Source organism: Pan troglodytes, chromosome 9 (assembly GCF_028858775.2).
Source record: "Pan troglodytes isolate AG18354 chromosome 9, NHGRI_mPanTro3-v2.0_pri, whole genome shotgun sequence".
Classification (NCBI taxonomy): Eukaryota; Metazoa; Chordata; class Mammalia; order Primates; family Hominidae; genus Pan; species Pan troglodytes.
Genome location: NC_072407.2, coordinates 7950576 through 7964247, shown reverse-complemented (window position 1 = coordinate 7964247; position 13672 = coordinate 7950576). Strand labels below are relative to the sequence as shown.

The 13672-nt window shown below is 51.2% G+C and overlaps 1 protein-coding gene across 37 annotated transcripts in view; it reads right to left on the bottom strand.

Annotated features, from left to right (window-relative positions):
- Positions 1–444: 444 nt before the first annotated feature.
- The window catches only part of PGAP2 (post-GPI attachment to proteins 2), a 27986-nt gene continuing 14758 nt past the window's right edge, over positions 445–13672 (bottom strand). For 5 of the 37 annotated variants that reach the window (XM_016920225.4, XM_001159214.8, XM_016920226.4 and 2 more), the window contains 5 exons: positions 9236–9418; positions 2657–2909; positions 2416–2522; positions 1667–1775; positions 445–1467 (listed from right to left, as the gene is read on the bottom strand). In XM_016920225.4, coding sequence (XP_016775714.1) covers positions 1337–1467; positions 1667–1775; positions 2416–2522; positions 2657–2909; positions 9236–9418 — 783 coding nt within the window. In that variant the 3' untranslated portion in view covers positions 445–1336. Of the gene's footprint in view, positions 1468–1666; positions 1998–2336; positions 2523–2656; positions 2910–3051; positions 3180–3780; positions 3866–9235; positions 9419–13672 lie in introns of all 37 variants that reach the window. The other 32 variants (XM_063782649.1, XM_054661929.2, XM_024346916.3 and 29 more) reach the window with 16 other exon arrangements.

Genomic DNA, 13672 nt, shown 5'->3' with positions numbered 1-13672 from the left:
GTCACAGATGCTGTAGTGGACTCAGACACAAAACCTGAGGAAAGACGTCTTGATCTTAGGGCTCAGAAAGGGAGAGGTTCAGAGCCATTAGTCTAAAGGCAGATGCTCCCACAGTCATGCATGTGACAGCTGTACCTCACATCCCCAAGCGGACAGCTTTAACAACAAGAGTTGGAATTTGAACCCAGGTCTCTGTCTCAACTGAAGACTTCCAGGTATCCTAGCTTGCAGTCCTAGAGTCATTACAGATAGCTCACTCACTCCTGCTCACCAAAATAAAGGCTTAGACCAGCCTTAGGAGACTCCAGACCTAAGAGGGACTGGGGGGTGCTGCTAGGAATCATACCCTGCCGTGGACTTACTCCCTCCCCATTCTTGAGCCTGTTTCTCTCTCAGTTCCTATCAAACAAGATGAGCCCCAAGACTAGCAAGCCTAGGCAACTGTTGGCCCAAAAAAAAAATTTATTTTCCTTTCAAATAAAATGTACAACCAAAATTTAGGGTTTGGAGCAGTAGGGAAGACAGGAGATACCAGGGAGCCCATTTTACAGTAGAGATCTGCATCTGACTCCTCTATCCCATACCTTTGCAAAGGAGGGGAGGGGTCTATACGCCAGAACTTTCAGAAGAGAAGAAAATACATGCTGTGCTGGTGCTGTTTCGGGAGCAGGTCGTCCTTCAGGTATAGACCACCACCTCCACCCGATGACATCAGAACCACTGACTGGCAGAGCCCTTGGAAATCATACAGTCCGCCCATCCCCCACCAGACACATGGACACACCGAGGCTCAGATGGGGAAGGGTACATACCCTAGGGCACACACCAAATCAAAAAGGTGAAGTCAGGACTAGAACACCTGAGCAACTTTAGCAGGGGACTGTGGCCACAGGCCTGGATGTGCACAGTAGATCATGAAATACATTAGTCCTATGAATGACCCCCGTGCAGAGAAATGGCTGTGGTTGTCAGGGAGCAGCCACTGCTCAGGGGCTCCTGACCTCAGTGAAAGGTGACTGTGTAAAGGCCAGAAACTGGATGGTGGTCATGAACCTCAGGACGTTTTTTTTTAGCACCAAATGGTGGAGCTCTCTGCCAGCTCAGCTTCTTGGGGCCTCTCAGGTAAAGGTGATGTTTGAGGACCCCACGCCCATATGAGGGGTGGAGAGGAGAAGCCAGCAGCACTGGGGTGAGCCTTGGCCTACACCCTTCCTTCTTACCCTTCCCCCATCTTCAGTAAGGCCAAGAGAGGATGTGGGGTGGGGAAGGCCAGAATGGTATCGTGTTTCTTGTTTCTGGGCAGTGGGCTGCGTCCTCCCAAGCAGGACTGAAGGGTTCAGAATCGCTTTTCCTCAGGCTGAGAGGTTATGAGCAGCTCCTTGTTCCCGAAGTCCCACCAGGCCGTCATGTGGAACGCCATGTTGGTTAAGACAACAGTGTACTCCAGGATGGCAAAGATGGTGTACACTGTTGTGAGGACACAAGGAACAGGACATGGTGAACTTCCAGCTACCCGCTCAGAGGCCTCTTGATAAATCACACCACCATTAGTCTGCCACAGAGAACACAATGGCAGCCAGTCCCCAAGACCATTGCCCATTATCAAAAACATCATTGCTGCCCCGCAGCCACTCATGACCGCCTGTGGATCCTATCCTGGCCTCACCTCCAGCCTCACAATACATGTTGTGCCGAAAGTAGACAGCCAGCGCCGAGAAGAAGGAGATGAAGTTGATGATGAAGAGCCGCTGTTTCCAGCTGTAGGACTTGCGATCCTAGGGAATGGGCTGTCTGATCACTCTGCAGCTTGCTGGGTATGAGAGCCTGGGCTCCCCTCTCAGCCCTAACTCCTAAGGGCTGGGCCTTATCTCCCTTGGCTCCCACTAGCGGTCATGGAAGGGAGCACAGGCAGGGGCAGCAAGAATGACGAACGTGTTCACGTCCCTGCCTCTGGGGGAGTGATGGGCCGAGGAGCAGTGGTATTCCTGCCGCTTCCACTTCAGGGGGATGGAGTATGAAAGTTACATGGAGTCACCCACCAACCCCACCTCCAAATACTGTGGGGGAAAAGAAACCCATGTACATGGGTGGGGCGCTGGAATTATGACAGGCCAGTCCTCTGACACTGTTCCTAACTCACTGCCGCCTAGATGCGACTCCTCATGCTATCCCCATTTGCAGCCTCCATCTCTTCTATTCTCCGGTCTCCCACACTACCCAAACACAGTGCTGCGTCCTAGATTCTGACCAACCACCCTCAGTTTGTTCCCAAGCCCCAGCCCCAACCCCAGCACCCCTCTGCCAGGGTTCCCATTAGAACTCAGTTCCCACCTCACCATTACCCGAATCCTGAGGACAGATGTCCTTGATTTTCTTCCGGGCTGCCTTGGAGCCCCCGCTAGGGATAGACCGTACCTCCTGACTTACTGTGTGCTTCTTGGTCAACCGCCAGAGAATGCAGGTGAGGAGCATGTGCCCGAGGGATGAGGCAATGAACACAATGAAAGCATTTTCGTGGACGGCTGGAGAGAAAGAGGATTGGGAGCCACATTGCAGGGAGTGCCCACACCACGAAGTAGGAAGGTCCGAATGTGGTAGGGGCGGGCCCGTCCCCTCAGGGAACGCTTCCCCACTCCTCCCTCATCCAGGCACCCACTGAAGTCCTCGGAGGAGGAGACATAAGTGAGCACTAGCAACGCGAGGTTCTCCACGACATTGAGGCCGAAGTTGAGGCGGCAGAGCGGGCGATAGCAGGAACACGGGGAGGTGCAGCTGAGGTAGTGGTTCCAGTAGGCGAAGGCCACCAAGAAGCGAGGCGCCGAGTGCAGGCCGATGCAGAAACGCCACACGTAGCGCTGGGGCACCTCCCCGCCGATGGCTGAGCTCACCGAGGGCAGGTAATTGGGCACCTAGAGAGTTGTGACCTGTCTGGGCATCTGCCTCTGCCAGCCCCGCCCATGTGGAGAACCTTCTCTCCATCTGACAAAATCACTCTTGCCTCTGCTCCAGCCCCTCCCCTTCCAAGAAGTCCTCCTTCAGATGTCCCCATACCTCTCCCAAAAGACCTCTCCTTCCACGTCCTAGGCCCAAAGTGCTGGATTCTCATTCCCCAGCTATCCTGGGATTTGTGCAGCAGCATGGTGGCACCTTCTCCATCTCCCCCGCAGACTGGAACCTGCCTGTGTTTGGTCAATGTGTAGATGGGTTCAGATGCTCTACACCCATAGCTCAGAGCTGTGCCTCCGCTAAGACCCTGGGTGAGTTCCAAGGCCTCAGATTCAGTCCAGAGGACAGGGATGAGTCACAGACCATCTGAGCTTCCTTAGAACAGTGCTGGATTTACCGCTCAGCTAAGATGTTCCTCAGTCTGCTCCCAGCGCCACTCATTCCTCTAGGCAGGTGTGCCAAGGTGGTAGAACGGCACCCCTGCTCTGATCATGATTAAGAAAGTGGGTGGGCTGGGCACGATGGCTCACACCTGTAATCCCAGCACTTTGGGAGGCCGAGGTGGGTGGATCACCCGAGGTCAGGAGTTAAAGACCAGCCTGGCCAACATGGCAAAACTCTGTCCCTACTAAAAAAAAAAAAAATTAGCCAGGCGTGGTGGCCAGCGCCTGTAGTCCCAGCTACTCAGGAGGCTGATCAGAAGAACTGCGTGAACCTGGGAAGCAGAGCTTGCAGTGAGCCGAGATTGTGCCACTGCACGCCAGCCTGGGCAACAGAGTGAGACTCTGTCTCAAAAAAAAAAAGAAAAGAAAAAAGAAAGTGGGTGCTCCTAACCTGGGGTAGTCTAAGGAAATGACCATGTTCTTGTGCATCTCCACCATCCATCTTAATGCCTGGAACTCCTATTGAAGCCTCAGTCCTTAAGGAAAAAGAAGATAATACACAGCTGCGGGGACTGGTGTCTTGCTTGTTTTGAGAGGTGAAAGGATGGGGGATGACTGAACAATGGTTTAGATGGGGACAGGAAAGCCAAAGATGGGAAAAGGCTCTCTTAGACTCCAGGGCCTAGAGCAGTGCTTCACAAACTTTAATTACCCATACGACTCACTGGGGGAATTGTTTGAAAATGCAGAAGGCTTGGAACCTGAGGATCTGCATTTTTTAATTTTTTAATTTTGTTTTCCCCCTTTTTGAGACAGGGTCTCACTCTGTCGCCTAGGCTGGAGTGCAGTAGCATGATCATGACTCACTGTAGCCTTGACCTCCTGGGCTCAGGTGATCCTCTCACTTCAGCCTCCTGAGTAGCAGGCTAATTTTTGTAGAGACAGGGTTTCGTCATGTGTCCCATGCTGGTCTCAAACTCCTGGGTTTAAGCTATCCATCTGCCTTGGCCTCCCAAAGTGCTGGCACTACAGGCATGAGCCACCTCGCTTGGCCAGAATCTGCTCTTTTTTCTCTTTTTGAGACGGAGTCTCACACTGTCGCCTAGGCTGGAGTGCAGTGGCGCAATCTCTGCTCACTGCAACCTCCGCCTCCAGGGTTCATGCCATTCTCCTGCCTCAGCCTCCCGAGTAGCTGGGACTATAGGCGCCCGTCACCACGCCCAGCTAATTTTTTGTATTTTTAGTAGAGACGGGGTTTCACCATGTTAGCCAGGATGGTCTCAATCTCCTGACCTTGTGATCTGCCCGCCTCGGCCTCCCAAAGTGCTGGGATTACAGACGTGAGCCACTGTGCCCGGCCGTTTTGTTTTTGCTTTTGTTTTTGGAGACTGGGTCTCACTTCGGTTGCCCAGGCTGGAGTGCCATAGCACGATCTCAGCTCACTGCAGCCTCTACTTTCTGGGCTCAGGTGATTCTCCCGCCTTAGCCTCCCAAGTAGCCACCACCATGCCTGGCTAATTTTTTGGATTTTTTTTTTTTTTTTTTTTTTTTTTTAGTAGCAACAGGGTTTTGCCATGTTGCCCAGGCTGGTCTAGAACTCCTGGACTCAAACAATCCACCCCCTCGGCCTCTCAAACTGCTGGGATTACAGGCATAAGCCACCACGCCAAGCCAGAATATGCATTTTTTTTTTTGAGATGGAGTCTCGCTGTGTTGCTCAGGTTGGAGTGCAGTGGCGCAATTTTGGCTCACTGCAACCTCCGCTTCCTGCGGTCAAGCAATTCTCCTGCCTCAGCCTCCCAAGTAACTGGGATTACAGGCGCCTGCTGCCACGCCCAGCTAATTTTGTATTTTTAGTAGAGATGGGGTTTCACCATGTTGGGCAGGCTCGTCTCGGGACTCCTGACCTCTGGTGATCTGCCTGCCTCGGCCTCCCAAAGTGCTGGGATTACAGGCATGAGCCACCACCCCCAGCAAGAATATGGATTTTTAAAAGTTTCCAAAACTGTGGAAATGGCCAGTCCATTGCCCACACTTTCTGTGCACTTCTGCAGACCTCCAACGAGGGCCAGCGCAGTGCCAGAGCCCAGCAACCCAGCAAGGGAATGAATTTGCTCTAACTATGGAGGGACAGTCTTTGGAAGTGGAGTTCTTAAGGACCATCATTCCTTTCTTTCAATGAGATGCCAGACTGCTGAGAAGGTGAGCAATGCTGCAGGCGGCTCATAGGGCAGCCCACAGGTAGGCCTGGGGCAAGACTAGCCATGGGGCTTCACAGCCTCCACAAAAAAGGAGATGGATTCCCCTCTGCACTGTCAGAGGAAGCTAAATGTAGAGCTCTGAGAGAGAAGATGCTGGTCTCAAAGCCATAGCTTGAGATACCATAGCTTGAGATATCATAGCTTGAGACCAGGCTCAGACATGCACTCTGAGTAATGTGAAGGGGCAGCATAGAGGCTCAGGAACTGCACAAAGCTGAGTCTGCATCCCAGCTCTGCCTTTATTAGCTGGGTGACCTTGAGCAAGTCACTTCACCTCTCTGAGCTCCAATTTCCTCATTGGTAAAATGGGTATAACACCACCTACCTTGCAGGGTGTTTATGAATTATATTTATTTATTTTTTTGAGACAGGGTCTCGCTCTGTCACCCAAGCTGGAGTACAGTGGCATAATCTTGGCTCATTGCAACCTCCGCCTCCCAGGTTCAAGTGATTCTCGTGCTTCAGCCTGCTGAGTAGCTGGGACTAGAGGTGCCACCACACGCAGCTAATTTTTCTTTTTTTTTTTGAGATGGAGTTTCACTCTTGTTGCCTAGGCTGGAGTGCAATGGTGCAGTCTCAACTCATTGCAAACTCCACCTCCCAGGTTCAAGCAATTCTCCTGCCTCAGTCTCCCGAGTAGCTGGGATTACAGGCGCCTGGCCTCTAATTTTTGTATTTTTAGTAGAGATGGGGTTTCACCATGTTGGCCAGGCTGGTCTTGAACTCCTGACCTTAAGTGATTCACCTGCCAAAGTGCTGGGATTACAGGCGTGAGCCAACATGCCAAGCCATATGAATTCTAAATATAACATGTATAAAACATCTGCAGTATCTGGCATGCAGTTAAGTACAATAAGTGATGGCTTTCAGAAGACAAAATTTCCTGTAAAGAATGCAAAAACGCTGTGAGCTACATGGCCACAGAGCATGGGAAGGTCTGCTTATGGGAGAGACGCAGGAACCTCCAAGTCTCCTTACTTGATTTTTCTGCCTTGCTGTTACTCTGAGTTGAGTTAGTCAGAGCATTGCCTCTGCTTCCTGGAATATTCAATCTGAAAACTACTCCCCAGTCTCAGCTACTTTAAGGAAAACAGGACTACCATCTAAAGCTTGACTGGGAGAGCCTAAAGGATTCAAGGGCCCTGAACCCTGACCACTGTTGGGAACAGGTACTGGGGAGAAACGATACAGAGTTTGGGGAAGGCCTCAGGAGGAAGAGAGAGTTAGGGCATTGTGGCTGCTGGTCCCGTCTTCATGAGCTTCTCTCAGATTAGGGATGGGGGTGGGATTCTAAGAGCAGGGACTGTCTCTTCCATCATGTACACACACACGCACATATACACACAGACACATACACATAATCAGGTACATGTACTCCTACCGCCAGCCCCATTCCCAGCACACAAGTTCCCCACTCACAGACTGCACCAGCAACAAGCAACATCAGGAGCTATGAGAAACTGGGTACACAGCTCACCCCAAACTTCCCCATGTGCCCAGACCTAAGAGTACTGAGAGACGGGAAGATAAGCCCTTTCTGATAGGACAGTAGATCAGAAACTCGTATGGTATAAAGCAGGGTTCCCCAAAATCCCCTTTCACAGCACCTCAGATTTCACCATAAGATTCATTCCTTTGGCCTCAGGTAAAAGTCCCCCCATATTATAGATGCCTTCTCTAGCTACCCTACTGTCCCCCGCCCCATGCCAACTGCACAAAAACTCCAATTGCTGTCAATCCCACTTTCTACACCTCTCTAGACTCCATCCCTCCTCTCTACCCTCACAGTCCGCATCTTGGCTCTGGTTCCCCCAGCAGCATGAGCTACTGCACTAGCCTCCTTATACCCTACTCTTGCCCCTGACCTTAAAGCTGTTCTCCACTCAGAAGCTAGGATGGTCTTCTGAAGCACAAATCTCCAGCCTACACGACATGGCAAAACCCCATCTCTACAAAAAAAATAGAAGAATTAGCCAGGCATGGTGGCATGCACCTGTAGTCCCAGCCACCCAAGGCTGAGGCTGAGGCGAGGAATCACCTGAGCTCAGGAGGTCAAGGCTGCAATGAGCCAAGATCAGGTCACTGTACTCCCGCCTGGGAGACAGAGTGAGATCCTGTCTCTAAATAAATAAATACGTAAAGCACAAATCTGATCATGTCCCTTTCCTGCCTAAAATCTTTCCAAAGCTCTTGATAAAAATTGCCCTCTGGATAATATCAAAAGTTGCCGGCCTGGCATTCACAAAGAGCCTTCTTTACCACAGAGCAACAATGTCCCCTCCTCCAAGAAGAAAGTGATCCCCAATGTCCAAGCTGCGTGAAGTGCCTCCTCTGAGCCCCACAGTCACTGTACTCTTTTTTAAATCATAATAGGAACCCCAGACCACTGTGTTGTGACAGTCTGTGTCTAAGGACTGACTCTTGTAACATTGAGATGTTAAGGGCAAGTCCATATCTAATTCCATGCCCCTAGCACAACGGAACCTTTATCCCTGGGCCCCCAGGAAAGGCCTAGTGGACTGACTGTGGGAGATAGAAGTCCATCCAGGTTTCTGGCTGGCAGATCCCTGAGTGGACACAGGTTGTGGGGCCTGGGGCTGCCAGTAGGAGAAACAAAGCTTGAGGATCCAGATCAGAGCTGAGGATGGATCCTCCAAGGTCAGTCCCCGAGTCTGGGCCAAAGCCACTTGTTACATCTCCCATCTTCTGGCCTCATTTTACCTCCTCAGTCCTGGCTTCCTTTCCAATCTGCCTCCTTCCTCTCATGATCTCTCCTGCCCATTCCAATCCCTCTCCCCCTATCACCCCCCTCTAACCCCCAACTCCCTTGCACTGTTATTGTTTTTTTTTTTTTTTTGGCACGATCTTGGCTCACTGCAACCTCCGCCTCCCGGGTTCAAGCAATTCTCTTGCCTCAAGCCTCCTGAGTAGCTGGGATTACAGGCACACATCACCACGCCCAGCTAATTTTTTTGTATTTTTTAGTAGAGACAGGGTTTTACCATGTTGGCCAGGCTGGTCTCAAACTCCTGACCTCAGGTGATCCTCCCACCTCGGCCTCTCAAAGTGCTGGGATTACAGGCATGAGCCACAGTGTAGAGCCTGCTGTTTTTTTTTTATTTTGTTTTGTTTTTGAGACAGAGTTTTACCCCTGTCACCCAGGCTGGAGTATAATGGTGTGAACTCAGCTCACTGAAATGTCCACCTCCCAGCCTCAAGCAGTTCTCCTGCCTTAGCCTCCCAAGTAGCTGGGACTACAGGGGCATGCCAGGGCACCCAGCTAATTTTTTTGCATTTTTTGTACAGACGGGGTTTCACCATGTTGCCCAGGCTGGTCTCGAACTGAACTCGAGTGATCCACTGGCTTCGCCCTCCCAAGGTGCTGAGATTACAGGTATGAGCCACTGCGCCCGTCATCTCCCTTGCATTTCTATCATCATCTTCCAACTCAGGGAGGACTGTGATTCTATTCTCTCTGAGTCTCCCCCCATGAATTATCTCTGACTCTGACTTACCTACCCTTCCCCCATCCCCTTGTCCCTTTCCCTCTCTCTGATCCTCCACTTCCTCTCCACTATCTAATTCTACCCTAACTGCCACCTCCTGACCTGGCCCTGACCCAGGGGCTGGGGAGCTGGCACTCACCCCACAGTCAGTGGCCACCGTGTACTCAAAGTGGAACACCAGGGACCAGATGATGCAGAAGAAGAAGCCGAACACAGGGAAAGTGATGACCCACCAGACCATGGCTGTGAAGCGAAGCCGGAACAAGGTCCCATCGGGGTCCAAAGGCTGGGAGGCCGCAGAGAACATCCTGCAGGGCGTGGCCTAAGCAGCACGAGGGATACAACTTGGGGCCTGGTAGGACACCTGGGTCTGGGAAAGTGGGGCCTTTTCCAGAGATGGCTCCTCAGAGTATAAGGAAAAGCCAGAGCAGAAAGGGTAGAAAAGGCATAAGGGGAAAAGGAAGACAGTGCAGAGGAGAAGGATCAGAGGGAGATGGGACAGGAGCAGCAGAGACAGGCAGGGTCAGAGCTTAGGAATCCCCTTGGCACAGTGATACTCTAGGTCCACCTCTTGAAGAGCCTACAGAAGAGAGGCTCCCGGTGGCTTGGACAGGGAGCTCTGGTGGCCCACCTCACTCTCACAACCCTCATAGCCACTCAGGAGAAGGGTCAGAGGTAGAAAGGTTATTATTCCCATTTCACAGAAGGGGAGACCGAGGCCCAGAACTATGCCAGGATCAAACACCAGGACTAAGGCCTCTTGCCACCTGACAGCTTCAGGTTCTAAGTCACGGCTTCTTTCAGGCCAACTAACAAAGGACCGTTGGCTCAGAATGGCCAAAGCCCTCCCACTGACCCTGTCTGACCACATTCCTGCTCCTTACCCAAGTTCAACTAGGAACAGAGGGAGTGCCCCAGAGCCTATTTCAATGGGGCCACAGGCTGCCAGCCATTCCACCCCCAGGCTCTGAATGATCCAAGCCTCAGGCCCGGGGTACCCTGATCCTAAAATACCAGGTCCCTGTGGAAGCCCAGACCTACATCTCCTCCCTCTCTGAGGAGATGCAATGTCACCCAATCCAAGGTTTGGGGGAATCTGAGGGTCATGGAAACCTTCTCCACTGAGCTTGAGCCTGCTGTCCTGGGCCAGACCCAGGAGATCTCTGTCCAGGTCAGACCCAGACCCAGGGAACTGAGCTTCTTCCAGTCTCTTCTCCCTCCTGGCAGACAACTCCCCCTCACAACCCCACTGCCCAAACACCTTGACCCCTCAAGCTGGGCTTCCCTCTGGATCAAGCTGAGGCAGACAGAGATGGCCTGATATTAAAAGGCCTAGGACCCCGTCTCCCCTCGGCACTCATACTTCCCTCCACTAAGGAGACCCAGGAATGGGGTGGGGGCCTCATGAAGCAACACTCACGCTCGGTGCTGAAGAATCCGGGTCTTGGGTTGAAGGTTGTAGCCAGACTGGGACTATTCTAAGACTGGAGGGTCCCACCCCCTGCTCCTCAGGGCCTGCCCTCCCGCCCACAGTACCCAATTCTCCACGCCTGCCCAGGCACACATCCTTCCCAGGATCAACAAGTATATGTCATAATCCTAGAACACTCTGCAAAGGTAAGAAGTGATAGTGGCTGAGGTCAGCTGGCAGTAGCTTCTTTGCCAGTGATGGGGGCAGCGACCTTTCTGAGAGTTGTATCCAGGGTCATAGGCAGGTTTCCAATAAGGGAAAGAGAGAAAGCAAAAAGGGGTCTGGCCGTTTTTTGTTAGAGCAGGACTGAGAGGGCTTGTTGGGCCTCACTGGAGAAATGGCTAAATCCTATGATGACAGAAGCAGGATACAAAAGAGATCTCAACAAGCCTGAATATGAGATATCGATGTTCAGCCTGTACCTGTGCAGAAACAGCTAATAGCAGCTCAGGCTGCCTCAACAGAGGTCTAACAGCCAGGAATAAGAATGAATAGTCCTGCTTTTGCCTGTACTGCCTAGGCCACCTGGAGTTCTATACCCAAATCAAGGCCCAGCAGAGAATAGTGACAAACTGGGCCAAGTTCAACGGTACATTCAGGATAGGGAAGAGCCTGGAAACCATTTCCTGGGAAGGTTGCCTGAAGGAACTGGATTGCCTGAGGTCAGGAGTTCGAGACCAGCCTGGGTAACACAGTGAAACCCCGTCACTACTAAAATACAAAAAGTTAGCCAGTCATGGTGGCGTGTGCCTGTAATCCCAGCTACTCGGGAGGCTGAGACAGGAGAATCGCTTGAACCTGGGAGGCGGAGGTTGCAGTAAGCCGAGATCGTGCCATTGCACTCCAGCCTGGATGACAAAGCGAGATTCCATCTCAAGAAAAAAAAAAAAAGAAGACAGACTCAAGGCCCCTCATTACTGTCTTCTTGTCTCTATAGGGCTGACCTGAAGCCACGAGGAGAGAATGGTTCTACGGCAAAGCAGAGCCAGGGCCAAGGCAGAGACTCACCGGAAAGTAAGTACATACTCACTATAAGTAAAAGCTTCAGCCTGGCCAGCATAGTGAAACCCCATCTCTCCTAAAAATACAAAAAATGAGCCAGGCATGGTGGTGCATGCCTGTAATCTCAGCTACTCGGGAGGCTGAGGCATAAGAATGGCTTGAACCTAGGAGGCAGAGGTCGCAGTGAGCCAAGATTGTGCCACTGCACTCCAGCCTGGGCAACAGAGCAAGACCCTGCCTCAAAAAGAAAAGAAAAGAAAGGAAAGGAAAGGAAAGGGAAAGGGAAAGGGAAGGAAAGGAAGAAAAGAAAGAAAAGAAAGAAGGAAGGAAAGAAAGAAAAAGAAAGAAAAGAAGGAAAGAAGGAAAGAAAAAGCTTGGGCTAGGCACAGTGGCTCAAGCCTGTAATCCTAGCACTCTGGAAGGCTGAGGCAGGAGGATCACTTGAGCTCAGGAGTTGAAGACCAGCCTGGGCAACACAGTGAGAACCTATCTCTATTAAAAGAAAAAAAAGAAGAAGAAGAAAAAAAAAGAGGCTGGGCATGGTGGCTCACGCCTTTAATCCTAGCACTTTGGGAGGCCAAGGCAGGTGGATCACCTGAGGTCAGGAGTTCGAGACGAGCCTGGCCAACATGACGAAACCCCGTCAATACCAAAAATACAAAAATTAGCCGGGTATGGTGGCGGGCACCTGTAATCCCAGCTACTCAGGAGGCTGAGGCAGGAGAATTGCTTGAACCCAAGAGGCGGAGGTTGCAGTGAGCTGAGATCATGCCGCTGCACTCAAGCCTGGGCAACAGAGTAAGACTCTGTCTCAATAAAAATAAAGAAAGAAAATAAAAGAAAAAGGCTAATTATTAGTTATTAAGCTTCCTTAGAACAGGCTACCTGGGGAGGAAGGAAGCTCCCCATCAATGGGGATATGCGAGCAGAGGCAAAGTAATCAATTACAGATATGATGGACTAGCTTGCTTCTTTTATTCCTAGGGCTGGCCATTTCTGGGATACTGAGTGGGAAATTCAGAGCAAATATAAAAATTCCAAGGTGGAACCAACACCGTAGGCTCAGGCAGTGGGGACAACATACCCTCAGGGTCACAGACCTAGTACTGCTCCAGAGGGACCAAGTACTCCAGCAACTATCTATATCTTAATTCCCTAACTGGTATGCCCAGAACAGGTAATAGGTATGCAAGGTATGCAATAACCTAGCTAATAGGGTATTGATGCCATCAGCCCTTGAGGTCAGCCACAAGGGGCAGAGCAAACAGCCTAGTCTGTTTAACTCCATATGCCATACAAATATTATAATTTTGCTTGGACTATGATTGACTTATACCATGCCTTCCTTTCCCCAGGGCACTGGGCTAGGGAGTCCTAATCATTTATTCAACCAACACTTTCTGGCCAGGCACAGTGGCTCACGCCTATAATCCCAGTGCTTTGGGAGTCGAGGTGGGAGGATCACTTGAGGTCAGGAGTTCAAGACCAGCCTGGGCAACAGTGTGAGACCCCGTCTCCACACACATACACAAAAATTAGCTGGGCATGGTTGTGCATACCTATTGTCCTAGCTACTCAGGAGGCTGAGGCAGGAGGATTACTTTTGCCCTGGTGGTTGAGGCTGCAGTGAGCTATGATCATGCCACTGCACTCCAGCCTAGGCAACATGGCGAGACCCCATCTCCACAATTTTTTTTTTATTAAGCTGGGTGTAGTGGCTCACATCTGTAGTCCTAACTACTCAGGAGTCTGAGGTTAGGAAGACTGCTTGATCCCAGGAGTTTGAGGCTGCAGTGAGCTATGATCATGCCACTGCACTCTGGCCTGGGCGACGGAAATGAGACCCTGCCTCTAAAACAAATAAAAAAACCCCAAATACTTTCTCACTCAAATGCAGTACCTGCCTTCAAGGAGATCCCCATCTGGTAGGGAAGACAGACACAAATATGATGTGATAGATAACACAGGGAACTGTGGGCACCCAGAGGAGGGAGTGATTACGTTAGCCCCAAGGAGGATAGGGAAGACATTTTAGAGCTAGCGGGGCAGGGTTTTGCGGGATGATCAGGAGCGGCTAGCGTAACAGGAATATCTGTTGCCTTA